Source organism: Elephantulus edwardii, unplaced genomic scaffold (assembly GCF_000299155.1).
Source record: "Elephantulus edwardii isolate Elephantulus edwardi_28Jun2011 unplaced genomic scaffold, EleEdw1.0 scaffold00015, whole genome shotgun sequence".
Lineage (NCBI taxonomy): Eukaryota > Metazoa > Chordata > Mammalia > Macroscelidea > Macroscelididae > Elephantulus > Elephantulus edwardii.
The window spans coordinates 3,368,502-3,386,401 of NW_006399765.1; the positions used below are offsets into that span (position 1 = coordinate 3,368,502).

Here is a 17,900-nt window from a genome sequence, read left to right on the forward strand (position 1 = left end):
GCCCCCCGCCACGCCCCCACGCCCGGAACTCGCTCGCCAGGCGCCCCGGGGGAGCCCCCGCCCGCAGCGCCCTCTCCAATCCCCAGCTACCCACGCCGCTTGTGGGGACCCCTATCCTCGCCCTGAACTTTTCTCTCCAGCCCCTAAACTCCTAACTCACTTCCCTCACTGTCTCCCCCAGCGCACGGCTGGCCGAGACTCGGACCTTTACCCCCTGTCTGCGCCCTCAGGGCTCCCAACTCAGGCACCAGGTCACCGGGACCCCGGAATCCCCTTCCTCCAAGGCCCTGCTTCTTTCTAAGGGGAAGTTAGAAAGTTTCCTTGTAACTTTCTCACCTTTCAGTCGAGTCTAGTCATTCCTTTAGCGAATCCCCAACGTAAGGTCCGAACCTGCCTTGAACCCTCACCCAGCCTCGGATTTCCCAGGATTTCCCATTTGCTTCTCGATTTGGGGCTTCCCGCCCCTAGGCCATAACCCAGCCCTGATCCATACATCCATCTAGCCTCCCAGTTGTGTCTCCCCGTGTGTGTCCATCTAGGGGTCTGATCTTCACCCCTCTCAGAGTCCCCAGCCTGTCCCTGATCTTCCTCCATATGGGGACTTGAGGCCCTGGAGTTCACCGCCCCCCATCCGCATTTCCCATTCTTTGATCGCCACACCCACTCCTGCCCCTGTTCTCTCTACAACCCCTGGTTTCTCTAGCTATTCTCACCCCTTTGAGCTTATCAGACCTAGGGCAGATTTGAGGGGTATTTCAGGACCCCACCCTCTACAGAAGCCCTCCCCTGGACTTCCAGCCTCACTGGCCTTCCTTCTCCCCCTCCCCCAGATCTCTGAGCACTTTCCTCCCCGCCCCCAAGACTACAGGTACCCCTCCTCATTTCTTAGGGGAAAGTTTGGGGCACCTCACTAATGCCCCTCCTCTCTGGCTGGGTGTCTCCAGTTATTTATGTGTGTTATTTATTTATTTATCTATTTATTGTTTTATTTATCTCTCGGCCTCACCCAGGAATGGTCTGGCTCCCAGCTGGACTGGGAGGCCAGGGAGCCAGGCGTGGAGAGGGACACAAAGGCCATAGAGGGCTGTCGCCCCCACCTCATCCTCGACGGGGAATAAGGGAGATGCCCCCACCCGCACCAGAGCCTGAACCCTCTGGGGAAGGGGTGGGGCATGAGGATGGGGGGGTCACGTGGTCCTCAGCTGGGGAAGGGGGCTCAGAAGGTCCTGACATGGGGCGGGTCCCTACCCTCCAGAACCTTCCACCCTCACCCCAGGGGGCCTGGTGAAAGAAGCCTCCTAGGCGTTTCCTATTTATTCCTCTTCTTGAGGGACCCCAGGTTCCAGGGACCGACTGAGCCCCGGACCCAGCTGGGGCCTCCGGCCCGATCCCCGGGAGGAGCGCTCCCTCCGGGCCATGTCTATGCAACTCTTGGCCGGGGCTGCCAGCCACCTGCCCTGTGGGCCCACTACCTCCCCCGCCGCGCGATTGCATGTCTGGGCGAGGACCGACTGAAGCACACACCTCCGCACGCGGAAGGACCCTGAGCCCCTCTGCTTTAAGCACACGCCTCTGACCCAGCGCTCTGCACCCAGCTGGGGGGCAGGAGCCCTGGACTCCGATCCTCCTCCCCGCCCTACTGCTCGACCCCGCCACTAAAGAAGGTGGAGGCAGGGCGGGCCCTGAAGCAGGGATGCTTCTCAAGGCTGCAGGGATGGTGGGTTATTATTCCTTCACCCAGACCCAGGCCCGCTGGGACGGGAGGCTGCAGGGATGGTGGGAGGGAGAGGGGTCACAGAAGCAATTAACGGAGGGTGTTGATTCTGTAAATAGGAACTTCCGACAGCAATAATTTTCCATGCATGCTAAGCCTTTTGGCCATATTTTGTACGAGCGCTTGGCGCTCCTCCTCCCCAACTCACTTATCCCCAACTCAGCCCCAGACCCCGACCCCTCCTCACCTTCAGCAGTATTACTTGTAACGCAATTCAGGGATATTAAAGGGACTTTGGCCACTCACCAGCACTTCCAGACCTTGTGATGTGAAGGGAGGCTGGGCAGGGAAGGAAAGAAGAACAGAGGCAACTCTCCCCTCGATTTTCTCTTCCGGTAGAAGCCTAGACACTTCTCTCCCAGTAGAAGCTAGACACAAGCCAGGTCAGTTGCTGCCATGGGTCCTGCTGCCCCGCAAAGGCCCTTGACAGCCACCAGGTCTCCCAGCATGCTCATTCCTAAATAAATTCGCACCCTATTGCCGTGGAGTTGAAACGCATTCATAACTGACCCTCTGGTGAATTTGAAGAGGAGATAAATTTCACAGGAGACTTCCCACCTTTCTCTGCAGTGGCTGGGGAACTGCCAAGTAACTGCCTTTTGAGTCAGGAGCACAATTTCCAAATTGTGGTGGCCACAAAGGTCACCACCAGAGCTCTCCTTCAAATATACTGGGGTCAAAAGCCAGATTAATTACAAAAGTGAAAGGCAGGGATTGCTTTTAGGCATGAAGAAATGCAGCCTGTGGATAATTGGGGGGGGGGGGAAGAGTGTCTTACCCAAAGGTAGTCAAACAAACAAATACAACTGTAGACACATTTACCTTTTGATAGCCAGTTTATGACACCAACATTCTTTCCTACATCATCTCCAGCTCTGTCCAGCATTCTGGACAATCATACATGATCACACTAGCAAGAGGTCTACATGCAAAATGTGCAACTTGGGCTCAGCAGACTAAGCTATTCAGAAATAAGAACTGCCTCGGGAGTCAGAGAGCTCCTTGTCCTCAAAAAGTGGACATCCAGTGCAGTCTTGTAGCCATCTGCCTTGATGACGTTTTGAAATACAACACTGTCCTTGCCTTGCTCAGGACTTCACTGGAAACTGCCCAGGCTGTGACACCTACTCCAGGCACTCAACACAGACAGATGCAGCGGTGGAACCTATAAGCTCTGAGGGTTGGCCGCAGGCTGGGACCCCATCTCCCTGGAGTCACCTAGCTGGTTTTCTTCTCTCTTAAGCAGCACACTCAGTTTTTAGACCCTCAACTGGGGCCTGTCCTGGGTGCCTTCCCCTTTACATGCCTGTGAACAGACTTCATCCGGAGCAATGCTGATGTCAGCAGGCTCAGAACCCCCACAAAGTCTCCAAAGGCATTTTCAAGAGGTTGAAGCAGACTATTCTCCACAAGGACAGACTACTGGCTACTGTGTTGTTTTTATGTTGTGTGTGTCTCGAAAGCACCTAATTCTCTATTAAATCCCTTTGAAACAGAAAGGAATTTAATACAAGAGAGTTAGTGCTAAAACAATTGGTGGAAAGGCTGCAGGTGGAAGAGCTGGGCCCTCTAACATGTCACTGCAAGCCTGGACCTCCAGGCAAGATCCTGCCTCGTCCATAAGCAGACAGTGGGGGGATCAGGAGGCACGGCGTTGCACTAGATCTAGTGTGTTCTAGAGCCCAGAAACACAGCTGCAAACCAGGACTCAGAGACCCCTGTCCCACAGTAATCTGATGGTTCAGAAGAAAATCCACGACTATCTAGCCAGAAGGGGGCTCTTCTGGCTTGGTGGTAAGGAATTGCACTGCCAACGCAAAGGTACTTGGTTCAAATCTACCAGATGCTCAAGGAATTTAATACATTAAATTTGGTGTTTAAAAAAATGGTGGAAAGGCTACATGTGAAAGATGGGCTATCTCCTCCCATGAGATTTACTGCCTCTGAAAAACCACTGGAGGGTCAGTTATGGGTCAGTTCTGACTTGACTGTACACCACAACAATCTAACCAGAAAAGTCAAAAAAGTAAGAAGATAAATCTATCAAAATCCCACAGGAGCTGCCTGCAGCCTCAAGGCCAACATTCCTTTTGTCTTGGGCCCGCCTGTGCAGATCTAATCTATTTCCAAAGAGTCTTGGTCTTGGCCAACAAATAGATTTAAGATATGATAGCCTGGTGCCCCACGGGTCTTGAGAAATCTTTAAAATGGACTTCCAGAAGCCGACAAGCTTGAATAAAACCCACTGCTGTCCAGTCAGTTCTAACCCAAGCAACCCTCCACTGGGTTTCTAAGACCTTAAATCTTACAGGAGGAAACTGTCCATCGTTCTCCAAAGAAGCAACTGGCAGATTCAAACCACTCGCCTTTTGGTTAGTAGCACAACACATTACACACTATGCCACCCAGGGAACCAGTTACTGCTGTTAGGTTAGAACCAACTCATAGCTGACCCTCCAGAAGCTTTTTAGAGGCAGTTAATTGCATGCGAAATTGCCCATTTTCCTCCCAGAGCAGCCAGTGGATTTGAACCACATGCCTTTGGTTTTGGCATGCAACTCCTTACCACTAAGCTGACAGAGCTCCTTTGACAGAGAAGAGATAAAAAACCAAAAACCCAAACCTGGTTCCCATCCACAGTCCTGGGACCACCCTGTGATAAAGTAAATGGCATGTGCATTTGCCCAGTCACGTAGCATCACTGCTGCGTTATAGTCTTATCGCTGCCAAGTTCTTGCTTCAAGAAATTCTGCCTTTAACTCCTCTGATGGCCTTTCAACCAATTATGAATTTTTTAATCTTTGCTTCCTGCTCCAACAATATACGAATGTAGCCTGTTTTGTGGTGTAATAGAGCAGCTGTTTTCGCTGTGTAACAGCAGATATTTTCCAATCCAGAAGGTCTCTCTATCCTTCAATAAACTTCATTTGCTTTAAAAAAAAAATTCCACAGAAGTGCATCTAACTGGCAGAACCTAAGTCATTGTCAGGACATTTATGTCAAGAAAGCCTGGGAAATGCAGTTTTAAACTCTCTAACCACGCCCTGGAGGGTGGAGGGAAGAGATGCTAAATTCCTATCAGTGTATCCAGGCCAGTGGTAGTGCTCAACCCTCAGTTCCACCCTCTGACTGGTTCCCAGGCTGTTTAGAATCTGACCTTGACTGGTCTAGAGCAATCCATCTTCTCTCTGGGTTCAGAAATGGACCAATTCTGGAGAAGGAGATTTTAAGAGAAGTTTTCTGGAATATTCTGGGAAATATGACTTCTTCCTTTCCCTCAAGAAAAAGGATGCCAAGGTTCTTTTATCTGTGGACAGGAACATGGAAGAGTGATAACTTGTAACCATGAAGGAAACCAATCTCAAGAGACTACAAAGCAGAGACATGGAAGCCTATCTACTAATGACAGTAAATTTGGGAGTTTTGGTAACTCGATGACATCAGGGACCCATTCCAGTGTACTGCTAATGGACTTTCTGGTAAATGACATAAGTGTCTTTATTGTTTAAGTCCTTTGCATTGGGTTTTCTGTTATCTACCACCCAAAACACTTCAACTGGTACATCAGTCCAGCCTGCTTGTCACAATTCTCTCATCGGTCTTCAAGACCACTCACCACTTCTCTGACATTTCTCTGGTCCACTCACTCTCCAACCCGCCACCATCACTGTTCCAAATCTTCATTCTCCCCAGATGCCAAATTCCCTACCTCTCTCCACACTCTCAGCAAAATGACCTCAAGAAATGGCTTTACCAAGAAAACTGAAGACATTTAGATGTAGAACAATCTCATCTTCCCAAGGTATACACAAAAGCAACCCCATATATCCACCCAGCCCACGAGTGTCTGATTCTGTTCTCTTTTTCTCTTATCCAAAGCAAAGAGATTTGTTGTTATTTGCCATTGAGTCATCTACGACTCATAGTGACCCTATGCACAATAGCTCTGAACCCTGCTCTATCCTGAGCCAATCTCACAAACCTACCTTCATTACTCCAGTTATTGCATCAGTCTGTTGCATCCGGGGTCTTCCTCTCCTGCACTGTTTCTCAACCCCTTCCAAGCATGATGGCCCTTCTCCAAAGCCCTCCTGGCTATATGCCCAAAGTATGGGAGAAAGAGTCTCAAAATCCTTGCCTTCAAGGAGCAGCTTGGATTCACCCTCTCCAAGACAGACATGTTAGTCCTCTTGGTGGTCCATGGTATGTTCAATACTCTTCTCCAACATCACAGTTCAAAGGCATCGATTCTTCTGTCATTCTTGATCATTGCTCTCTGATAGATATTGGAGTAGCTGGAGTCCTAGACTGTGGTTTTTTACTGCTGTCAGATCAGAAATGACTCATGGCGAGTTGGGAATAGAAATTACCATTTGATCCAGCAATCCCAGCAGTTGGTATATATCCCAGAGAAATAAGAGCTGCAACACAAATTGACAAACTCACACCATGTCTACCACAGCACTATTTGTAATAGCGAAGAGTGGGAGATAAGCCAAGTGCACTGGAAAATGCAAAGGGCTAATAAAATGGTGGTACTTTCACACAATGGAGTATCATACATCACTAAAAAATGACCAAGAATTTGTGAAATATCGCACTATTGGGCAAAACTAGAACAAATTAGGCTGAGTGACGTAAGTCAACCACAAAAGAACAATTATGGTACAAGAACACTAATCTAAAAAGCTAAGAAATGCTTTATACACATTTTGGACGGTTACTAGAGATGAAATCGGAGGGACAGAGAATACAAATTAATCAGTAGATTAAGTTAGAAAAAAGGGAAACAACATACATGGATCAGACATTGCAATAAAAGTTTTTATTAGAATCTGGTTATAGAGAAAATTTATTAGCAAAAACCCAAACAACAATGCCTCGTCTTTAAGCAAATAAACACAGAAAATATCAAAAGTGGGTGAAGATGTGAGAAAACTGGAACTCTTATCCATTGCTGGGGGAGATGCAAAATGGTACTATTGTGTAAAACGGTGATGGTTTCTCAAAAATCCAAATCTAAAATTACTATCTAATCTAACAAGTCTACGCCTAGGTACATACCCACAATGCTTGAAAGCATAGACTCAGACACTTTATGCCAGTGTTCTTTGCAGTACTGTTCACAACAGCCAAAAAATGGCAGGGAATCTACATACCATCAGCAGACGAATGGATAAGCAAAATATGACACATACACACCACGGGATACTGCTCAGCCAGTGGGAGAAATGAAGTCGTAATACCTTCATACACATGGAACTGGGAAACATGGTGAGTAAAATAAGTCAGTCACAAAAGGGCAAATACTGTATGGTTTCATTTATATAAAAACCAAGAGGAACTCATGAAATATTATTCAAAAGTGACATTATGCTTAAGTGAAGTATTTCAGTCACAAAAAGACAAATACTGCATAATGCCACTGTTATAAAAGAGGACTGACACAGGGGTTGGGGGGAGACTGAGAAAGGGGATAAATAATGTACACTGCATTGAAACAGATGAGGGAGAGAACTGTTTAAAAGGGATATATGATCAGGTATTATTGTCATGACAGGAGTCCAGAATGAAGGCAGCATAGTGGAGTGGACTTAGTGGAGGGATTGTATAACAAAGAATTTTTCTTTTACTTTTCAAAGAAAAGAGAGAACTAAGGAGGAGGGGTGGGCAGGGAGAAAAGTGCAACAATGAATGAATGGAAATCCAAAGTCTCTGTAAACTTTCATTAAAATTAATTTTAAAAAAGAAAGAAAGGACAAGTGTATACAGAACAAAGTTTATTTGTTACCAAGAGCAGACGGGACAGGAAAAAAAGAGAGTTAATAGTGATGAAAATATGCCATTGATAAAGGATATAGGATTTTACTATTTGATTATTGTAAAGACGGGCAGTCTCCTCATGTATGATTTACTGCCTCTGAAAGGTCAGCTATGTGTCCGTTCTGACTCAGTGGTACGTAACAATAAGTTTCAGTTTCTTTGGAAGTTTAGGTCATGCGTTATCCAGGTAAATGGTCTCATAGTGTGTTTGTTGTGGGTATGTGGTTTCAGGCAACAAATCACAGAGGAGGAGACTGCCCATCTTTCTCCTGTGGAGCACTAGTGGATTCAATCTAGGTGCCTTTGGGTTGGCAGCACAGCTCCTTCCAGCTAGGTCCTCAGAGCTCCCTGAGGCCTAAGTTTAGTGCCTCTGTTTGACCTCTTAGTTCTAAGCATAGCACCTGAGGTCTTAAAAGTTAACGTTTGGTCTCTATTAATCTGAATGGCACCAGCATTCAGCCTGTCCTGTAGCCAGAAACCAATCTTTCGGCTCTCTCATTCCCACCCATCATCCAATCCATTACCCAGGAAAAAAACCCCACTGTTGTCCAATTGATTCCAACTCAGCAATCCTCCGTCAGGTCTCTGAGGCTGTAAATCTTAATGAGAGGAAACTGCCCTTTCTTCCTCTGAGAAACTAGGGGATTTGACCGCAGACCTTTCAGTGCAGCACGGTACATGCTACATCACCAGTTGTTCTTGTCTACGTACTCTGCCTTCACCTAGTTCATGGTCACCATCACCTCTTGCCATCTCCTGAGCAGCCTTCTCAATGGTCACCCTGGGTCCATCCTGCTCTCCTTACTCCTCTCCTTCTATACAAAGTCACATAACTCTTTCAAAGAACACAGACCTGACCCTGTCACTCTCACCTCCTTCCCACCATGCTTTTCTCCTGAAAACACTCCAATGGCTTCCCACTTTGTGTGAGAAAAGGCAAAACCACATTAAAGTGACTTTCAAAGTCTTACCTGCCCAAGTCCCTTTCATTTCTCTAGCTAAACTTTCAACCATGTACCCTTATACTCTTGAGTTCCAGCTTCCTCTTTCCATCAAGTTTGCTTCATTCTACCTCAGGACTTTTACACAGCCACTGTGATGGCACCTTTCAACTTGTAAATGCCTTTGCATCCTTCATCTCTCAGTGGGGAGGTCACCTCCTCAAGGATTACCTGCGTCTCTTCAGCAGCACTTTTCCATCAGCGTGGTTGTCGGCTCACTGTCTTTCTTGTCTTTCTTTCCCACTAGAGGGTAACTAGCAGGAGGCAGGGGCTACAATGTCATCTGTGCTCATCATCAAACTCTCTGGATGTGAACAAAGAAGGAGAGTGTCCCAGCTGGCACTGGCAGTCATCCTGTGACTGAGGAAAGGCAGTTGAGGTGTGAAGCTGCCTAGCGACCTCGGGAGATGCTCACTTACAGAAGCAAAAGGCAAACTTTCTGCATTTAAAAAAGAATAGTAATAAAAAAAAAACAGAGACAAGGACACAGAGAAGAGATGGAGATGGAAGAGAGGAAGACCCCAAAGAGCACAGTAGGAGCTGGTGTTCTAAGTGGTAGGAATGAATCAGAACATGTTAGAGACAGAAGGATTTAAGATTCCATGGTACTTTTGTGACCCAGTGTGTGTCTTTCCAAACATTCAGGAAAGCCCTCTGCACATCTGGGTGTCTCATGCATGAGAGACTCTTGACAAAAATGAAAAGAAAGAGAAGGTACCATGTCCTGGTCGTTTGTCCTTGTTCCCCCCACTGCTAAAGGGGAAACAAGCTGAGGAAGGCAGGTAGCCTTTGGCTACAATGAATCAACCTGGACTCTGGTTGGTCTGGATGAAAAGGGAATTTATTGAGGGCCCCGCAGACAGATAGTATGATCTACCAGACATGTAAGTGAAAACACTTCCAGGTGATTCCAACCCCAACCATCAAGTCACCTTCCGCTGACAAGCAGTCCCCACCACACCCTGCCTGAATTCTTGACCCACATTGTCCATAAAGATAATAAAATGGTCATTCTATAGCATTCAACTTTGGGGTGTTTGTTTTGCAACAGTGATAGAAACCAGAACATTTCTCTACAAGCTACCTGTACACAAGATCTTCTCTCAGGGTCTGCTCTGGGGGAAATTCTAACGAAAAGGTTGGGGGGAATCCCAGATATCCTCCTGAAAGTTCCATTTCCAAACTTAGGTTAGTACTAATGAAAGTCATCTCATTTCAATGACCCCAGACAGACCAACACTGAGGTCTACTCCTGTCCAGTTGGTGACCTCTATTGGCTCTGAAGGCCATATGTAAACCTTTACCAGAGGACACTGGTAAACCACCAGCCTTTTCATCAGTCTAACAGGGACAGAGCTCCACTACCAGGACACTTGGGATTTAAACAGAAACTCGGCCTACCTCCCCCACTGCCCCTCTGGGTGCTGAACCCAAGGTGGAAGAGGGCTGTTGAAAAAGAGCAGAGCATGAGGCTGGCAGTCAAAGCATCTTAAGTTTTATCTCTTTCCACCCCTCTGACCTCAGTGACCACATCCACCAGAAGGTGTCACTGGTTACGTGGCCCTAGGCTTTGCATCCAGAAGGCCTGACTCATTTTCTTTTTTAAATTTTTTTATTATTATTATTTTGTGTGTGTGTGCTGTCAAATCAGATCTGACTGGTACAAGAGGATATTGCTCCTCCTTCTCCGGCAGAGCATCTGGTGGATTCGAACCGTGTACCTTTGGGATTGCAGTGCAGCTTCTTGCCACTAGGCCATCAGAGCTCCCCTTGCCTGACTCATTTTCAGTGAGCTCTGGTGGCATAGTCATAGCTAGTTGCACGTCTTTGGTGGTTCGAATCCACCAGGAGCTTCATGGGGAGAGAGATGGGCAATCACCTCCCGTTGAGATTCACAGCACTACAAATCCAATAGACGGTCATCTAAAAGTCCAAACCGAGTCAAGAGCAAAGAGGATTTCTTTTTAGCACCTTGAACAGGTGCTCTGGCCTCTCTGAACCTGAAGGTGAAGGTATCAACTTTCTGCTGGTGCTGGAAGTCCATAGGCGAACAGCGTGGAGGTTTAGGGTTGTGGCACGAGAGTGGGTCCAACTCTATACTCCCATGACTTGTGACTGTTGCTCAAGGAGGCACAGGGTGTATGCCAGGATTCAAACCCTCACCAGTCACCCTTGGGCGGGGCTTGAGGCTCAATGTCAAGAAGACAGATTCTCACCAGTGGGCCAACTGGCAGCATCAGGATGGATGGTGAAGAGATTGAGATTGTTCACAGCTTTAGTTTGTTTTGCTCCACAGTCAACACACTCTTGGCACCAGTAGCCAGGAAATTAAAAGGCGCATTGCCATGGGAAAGTCTGCTGTTGGGGACCTCCCAATGGTGTCTCTCTGGAGACTAAGATGCGTCTGATACAGGCCATGGTCTTCGCAATCACTTGTTATGCATCAGAGAGTTGGACAATGACCAAGAAGGACAGAAGGAGAATTGATGCCTTTGAGCTGTGGTGCTGGAGAAGAAGAGTATTGAGGGTACCATGGACTGCTAGGAAAACAAACAGATTCATCCTGGAAAGGGTTAAACCGGGGTGACTCCTTGGAGGCAAGGATTCTGAGGCTCCATCAAACATACTTTAGAGAGGGACATCATGCTTGGGAGGGTGGAGGGACAGCACAGTAGGGGAAGGCCCTCTATGAGGTGGATTGATTCAGTGACTCGGGTAATCAGAATGGGTGTATCGGAGACAGTGCGATTGGCACAAGACAGCAGAGTTTAGGGCTGTTGTACATAGGGTCTCTATGAGTCGCAAGGGACTCGACGGCACATAACAACAACCACCACCTTGCATAGTTGTTCTGTGGTATAAACAGGTTCAGGATTCACACATATATGCAAACAGTGTTTACAGTAGGAACTGATAGAGTCCACACCAGATTCTAGGTATTACTGTCGCTGTTATCGTTGTTACATCAGTGGCGTTAGCGGCTCCACGGTGGGACCCGCCAGCACCCCCAGTTTTGCTGACTCATTCTCGCCGCGCAGGGAGCCCCCTCCCGCGGTCCTGAGTCACCCCGGAGTGTGCGTCACCCGCGCCCCTTCCGCCCCACGACCTGCAGACTCACCCTGAGTCAGCCCGCCCGGGCGTTTCCACTCCCCGAGGCCGCGAGGCGCAGGGCAAGCGGCGGGGCGCCCCCCGGCGGGGATCCGGGGTCCTGCGCCACGTCTGTCGGCGCTCAGAGAGCCAGGGGGGCGCCGGGCGTCAAACAGCGCGAGTGGGGCCGGACCATTGCGGGAACGGGGGGAGACGGGCCGTGCACCCTGCCCGGAACCCCCGCCGCCCGCGCGGAATGGTACGGCCCGGCCGGAGTTAAAACCCGGGAGGCGGCGCGTCCCGTGGCAGCAGCGGCGGCGACGAGGTGATGGGGCTACGCGCGGGCGGAGCACTGGGCAGGGCCGGCGCGGCCCGGGGGGCGCCCGAGGGGACCGGGGCCGGCGGCGGCGCTCAGGGCGGCAGCATCCACTCGGGCTGCATCACCGCGGTGCACAACGTGCCGCTCAAAGTGCTCATCCGGCCCCTGCCGTCGGTGCTGGACCCGGTCAAGGTGCAGAGCCTGGTGGACACGATCCGGGTGAGGCCCGGGGTGGCAGTGAGGGCTGGGGGAGGGGAGAAGGAGAAGGGGCCACTAGACGTGAGATGGGACAATTTCCGGTCTCTGCTGGAGCTGAGCATTTGCTGTGTGACCTTGAGAAAGTGAGTAGGCCTCTCTGGGCCTCTGTTTCCTTACTTAAGAGTCGAGAAAAAGATTAAAATAATACCTGAGAACTCTGATAAAGGGAACTCTGGTAGCCTAGTGGGTAGGGGGAGCCACGCGACCAATACAAAGTCGTCCGGTTCAAATCCACCAGCTGCTCCATGGGAGCAGGATGGGCAGTCACTTCCCGGACCATTTACAGCCACTGAAAACTCGCTGGAAGGTCAGCTATGAGTCGTTTCCCTGATGACAGCAGTCACGTGAGTGAGCTCTTAAAAAAGTAGTGTTTATAATGATGCAGGAGCTGCTCTAAATGCTTTACTTCCTCATACCAGTCCTATGACATAGAAGCTTCTACTCGACCCCATTTTACAGAGGAGGAAATTGAGATGCAGGAGGATTAAGCCACCTGTCCAAGAGGAAGTGGCCAGGATTCACACAAGGCAGCATGGCCTCGGTGCCCAGCTGAGTGACCACAACTCTATTTGTTGTTGCTTCTCTAAAGCAGGTCGCATCTGCCAGAGGAGAGTTGTGTGACCTGAAACTGGGCCAGGAGGATGGTGCCCCTCCCTGAGGGCAGTGTCCAGGCATGCCTGCAGGAGCTTTCATACATGTTGCTAGGAGGGGCTTCTGGAAAGAGATATCGATGCTGGGAAGGATGGAGGGTTGGTGAAAGAGAGGATGACCCTCAACCAGGTGGATTGACACAGTGACTGCCATAGTGGCCTCTCGTGTGTCAGGAAGTGTGAAGATGGCACAGGATAGGACGAGGTTCAGATCTGCTATTCATAGGGTCGCTATGAGTCATACTCGCCTCTGTGGCACCTAACAACATTAGGCAGGGGCCTTCCGTGAGGAGGAGAGTTACCAAGCAGATTTGACCACAAGCCCCCTTCTCCAGACCCTTGGAGAATGACTAAGGTCTCCAGCCAGCCTAGTGTCTCCAGACCTAGACTCTGCATTGGCTGTTGGCTCTAGAAGGATCCTTGGTGGCACCATCGTTAAGCAGTTTGGTTGCTAACCAAAAGGTCATGGGTTCAAACTTGCCAGCCGATGCCTGAGGAGACAGAGGTAGCAGTCAACTTCCAGATGGGAGTTCCTACAGAGTTCTGTGACCCTTGAGTTGGAATTAACACTGGATTTTGCGTTTTGTTTGGAGTCCTCTCAGGGCACTTGCTTCCCTAGAAATCTATGGGGACCTTACTCCATTCAGATCTTCCTCTCTTCTGAGGTTTGTCCTCCCATAGTGCTCATGTCCATCTGAGATTACATTTATTCATGAGATGTACCTTTATTCATGGCCTGTTGTCTGTCTCCTCACCTCATTCATGTGTCTCCCCCCACCCCAGTAACATTAAGTTCTTTTTTTATCATTTTTTTAATTAATTTTAATTAAAATTTAGAGACTTTGGATTTCCATTCATTGTTGCACTTTTCTCCCTGCCCACCCCTCCCTCAACAGTAGGCTGAGCCCTTTTCACTGCCCATCATCCCAACCTCCTTTGCCTCCTCCCCTTTTTGTTTTTAAGGGCTTTTAATATAATGAAATGACATTGAACCCACCTGGATAAGTAGGATAATCTCCCCATTCCAAGATCTCTCATCATATCTGTAAACTCTTATCTTGCTACATAAAGTAACATATTCATAGGTTCCCAGATAGGTCCCCTCAACATGTCCCAAACCTGTCTGTCTCTCTGTCCCTATCATCCCTCATCCAGGGATATCCTTGCATCATTGTTCTGCCAACTCATGTCATGTCCCCAGCACTTAGCACAGACCTAGCCTGGCATTGAGATGGAACCCAGCGATGACAGCTTTCTCCATTGTGGGCCAGACACTGTCAACACAGCCCTGTGAGATGTCTTGTGCCCATTTAACAGATGAGGATAAATGCTGTTCAGAGAGTTAGGGTCATTTCCTTGAGGTCCCAGCTGCACAGATCTGCTGGGATTGAGGTTCAGTTTGCTGGATTCCAGAGCTCATGATGATTAAGCCTTTACTGGCTGTGGAACTAATGGCTAACTGGACCCAGCTAAGCCGCACAGTAAGTGAAAGCTCACGGGCCGGTATCAGGAGACTTGCAGGTAGAGGAGCTCCATTTTCAGTTCTCACCTCAGGCAGTCCCTACTTAAAGGACAATCTGCTATCCACTGGTTGCCCAGATCTCTAACAGGAGTCAATTTAAATTCCCTTCTTCCTCTCACCCTCACATCTGCCCCTTTGCATATCCCCTCATGTCTGCCCTCTACACACGTCCCTAACCTGGCTGCCTCTCTCTGCTCCTACCATACCCGTATCCAGCCCAGTGTCTGCTCCTGGGCGTCATTGTCTTCCAGGCTTCTGCCTTTCCCCACCTCACGAAGCCTCTCCTTTTCTCCCAGGACAGCAGGATACAGTGTGTAAACCTCTAGGGCCTATCCTCACTGCTTTTAGAAACAAACCTGCATGCTTCGATGGCCCCTCCCAACCTCTCTGACTTCTAGTCCTTGAACCCCGAGTCCACTCCAGTCCTACTGGCCTCCTTGTGTGCCTCCAGCATAGTGAATTTATCCTGACCCCAGACCCTCTATACCTGCTGGTTGTTGTGGATTCAGCTCTGTCCCCCTAAAACTGTATGTTGTAAATCATCACCCTTCTACACTCAATTCTAACTGCCATTGAGTCAGAACCCACTCATAGCTGACCCTCTGGCGGGTTTCTGAGGCTGTAAATCACAGGGGAGGGGGGGTGCTCATCTTTCAAAAAGCGTCTGTTGGATTTGAACCATCAAAGAAGTATGGCCTTTTTGTTCGCAGAAAAACGGCCTAGGGTCTAGGCCACCAGAGCTCCTATATACATGTGTATATAAACCCATCGAGGAAGAGCGTTTTCTTGCTATATTAATAAGACCATATCAGTGTCGAATAGGTCTTAAACCAATCACTTTAGAGACATAAAAGGTGCAAGCATGAATGGGAGAAATCATAGATGTTGTATGGGGATCACCAAGAAACAAAAAGAAAGGAGTTTCCTCTCCCTCAACCTGGCACCCTGAAATTGGACTCTAACCTCCTCTTGTTTTGTGCCAGCGAGCCCATAGCTGACCCTCCAGCCGATTTTCAGAGTCAGTTAATCACATAGGAGATTTCCCATCCTTCTTCCATAGAGCAGTTGGAAGATTCAAACAGCAGGCCTTCAGGATTGCAGCACGGCTTCTTACTACTAGGCCACCAGAGCTCCCTTCTGATCTCCTAGGCTGCAAGAAAAGAAATGTTTTTTAAAGCCACCCACTGTGATAGTTTCACTATGTTGTTATTGTTTTTGTTGGGTGCTGTCAAGTACAACTTACAGCGACACTATGGACAAAAGATCTGAACCCTGCTCTATCCTGCGCCATCCTCACACTTCCTGACACCCAGGAGCCCATGGTGGCAGTCGCCATGTCGGTCCACATGGCGGAGGTCCAGCACCAAATAACTAAAGGGCGCCTGGTGCCATATTCCATAACGCATTGCCCTGCTGACCCACAGGCCGGTTCAGACCCTGCTGGTTCAGATCCACCAATGGCTTTGAACCCTTTTTACCGGAATAAAGTTGGGCAGGCTCCTTCCACTAGCTTCCAGCCTCAGGAACCCGATGGAAGGGTGCTTGAGGCCGAGCCAACTCCACGGCCAAGAGTTTAAAATGACGAAGAAACTGGTCCCTCTGCTTAGAGTACTCCTCCCTCAGAAGTAGCATGTATAACACTGTGGAAGCATTTTGCATATCCTCTTTTTTAAAAAATGTTTTTAAATTATTAGAGTGTGTGTGTGTGTGTGTGTGTGTGTGTGTGTGTACTGTCAAATCAGATCTGACTGGTACAGGAGGAGATTACCCCACCTTCTCCAACAGAGCATCTGGTGGATTTGAACCGCATACCTCTGGGATTGCAGTGCAGCTTCTTGCCACTAGGCTACAAGAGCTCCCAATCCTACCTCTTTTCACCCAGCAGCTCTGGGAGGTGATTCTGTTATCCTCATCCCCATCTGGGCAGCTGAAATACAAAGAGGTCAACTGGCTAAGGTTACAGAGCTGTTAGGGAACAGCACTGACATTTGAACCCAGGAAGCTGGGCTTTTACGGACTCTGTCCTTCCAAGCAAACTCCTGAAGGTTATTTCTGGTCACCGCGGAGAGGCCAGTAGACCGCCAGCCTGGCTATGGCCACCCTCCTGATTGCTTTTATAGCATTTATCACTCTCTGACTTTCACTTCTTTGTTCCCTCAGCCCCTCAGCAAGGCCCATGGAGTTTGGGGCTGTGCCTGTGGAGGTCTGAGCTGTTTCGTGTCATTCTTGGTATAGTGCAGAGTCTAGAACAAGGCCAGATCTGCAGTGTGCACGTATGTGGTTTCTAGAACGTTCAGAGATCACCTGGTTGGGGGAGAAGCCCTGATCGGTAGCATCTGCCCATTTCCCTGGTGGAAACACTCTCACTCTGGCTGATTTCCACCCCTGCCCCCCCCCCCCCCAAGCTACTAAGAGGACAGCAACCAGCTCACAAAATCCCTGAAGATTTCACAGTTGGTTTTTGTGACCCGTTGTGAGCACCCCGCTGGTGGGAGCCCCAACATGTTGACAGAGTCTGCTCTGCAAACTGTCCAGGGTTACACCATGCTCACTCACTCTGTGCTCCTTGTTTCCCAGGAGGACCCCGACAGCGTGCCCCCCATCGACGTCCTCTGGATCAAAGGGGCTCAAGGTGGTGACTACTTCTACTCCTTCGGGGGCTGCCACCGCTACGCAGCCTACAGCCAGCTGCAGCGAGAGACCATCCCTGCCAAGCTTGTCCAGTCCACGCTGTCGGACCTGAGGGTGTACCTGGGCGCCTCCACGCCAGACTTACAATAGCAGCCTCCACAGCACCGCTCACAGCCTGTGAGAACCCAGAACGCATATCTGGCCTCCCTCTGGCAAGGCCACGCACCGAGACGGCATCCTGGTCCTCAAGACGTGGGAGAAGAGGTACAGTGCAGTGGACAGGTCTCCCCAAAAGCTGAGTCCACTCCAGTCAAAGCATTTGATTGTCCATCTCTCCTTGGTGAGACAGGCGTGTGTCCTCTTCTGAAAACCAGGAGTCCAGGAGCGTGATGGGGAAGAAGACAACCTTGTTCTCACTGCCCAGCTACAGGCACTCAGTCACTTTTGTTCTCAGCAATGAAGCTTCCCCACTGATGAGGACGATGGCATTCACGGAATCCCATTCTCTGTCCTGGGAAAGATGAAGTGATCAACTGAAGTGTAAAGAAATGCAATGTAGATTGGACCCCCGGACAAGAAAAGGCACACATAGAAAAAGTAAAGAGCCGAATACAGTCTGGATTTTAGTTACCAGGACTGGACTAATATCGGCCAGAACGCAGGACCCAGCAGTGCTTCATTCTGTGACACAGAGGCTGCCCCAAGCAGGAGCAACCTTGCTGACCACCAGCTGGGAAAACACAGTGAAAGAGTCTTTTGATTTTGACAGATGAACCAGGGTTGTATAAGATGTTGGCACTGGGGCAAGATGGGTGGAGAGTTTGCTTAAACTCTG

The 17,900-nt window shown here is 49.2% G+C and overlaps 1 protein-coding gene across 1 annotated transcript; it reads left to right on the plus strand.

The window, feature by feature from the left end:
* Positions 1-11,941: 11,941 nt before the first annotated feature.
* Positions 11,942-17,215, plus strand: SRXN1 (sulfiredoxin 1). The gene is given in 2 exon segments (XM_006903575.1): positions 11,942-12,223; positions 17,012-17,215. Coding segments are annotated over 2 exon segments (486 nt in total).
* Positions 17,216-17,900: the final 685 nt, after the last annotated feature.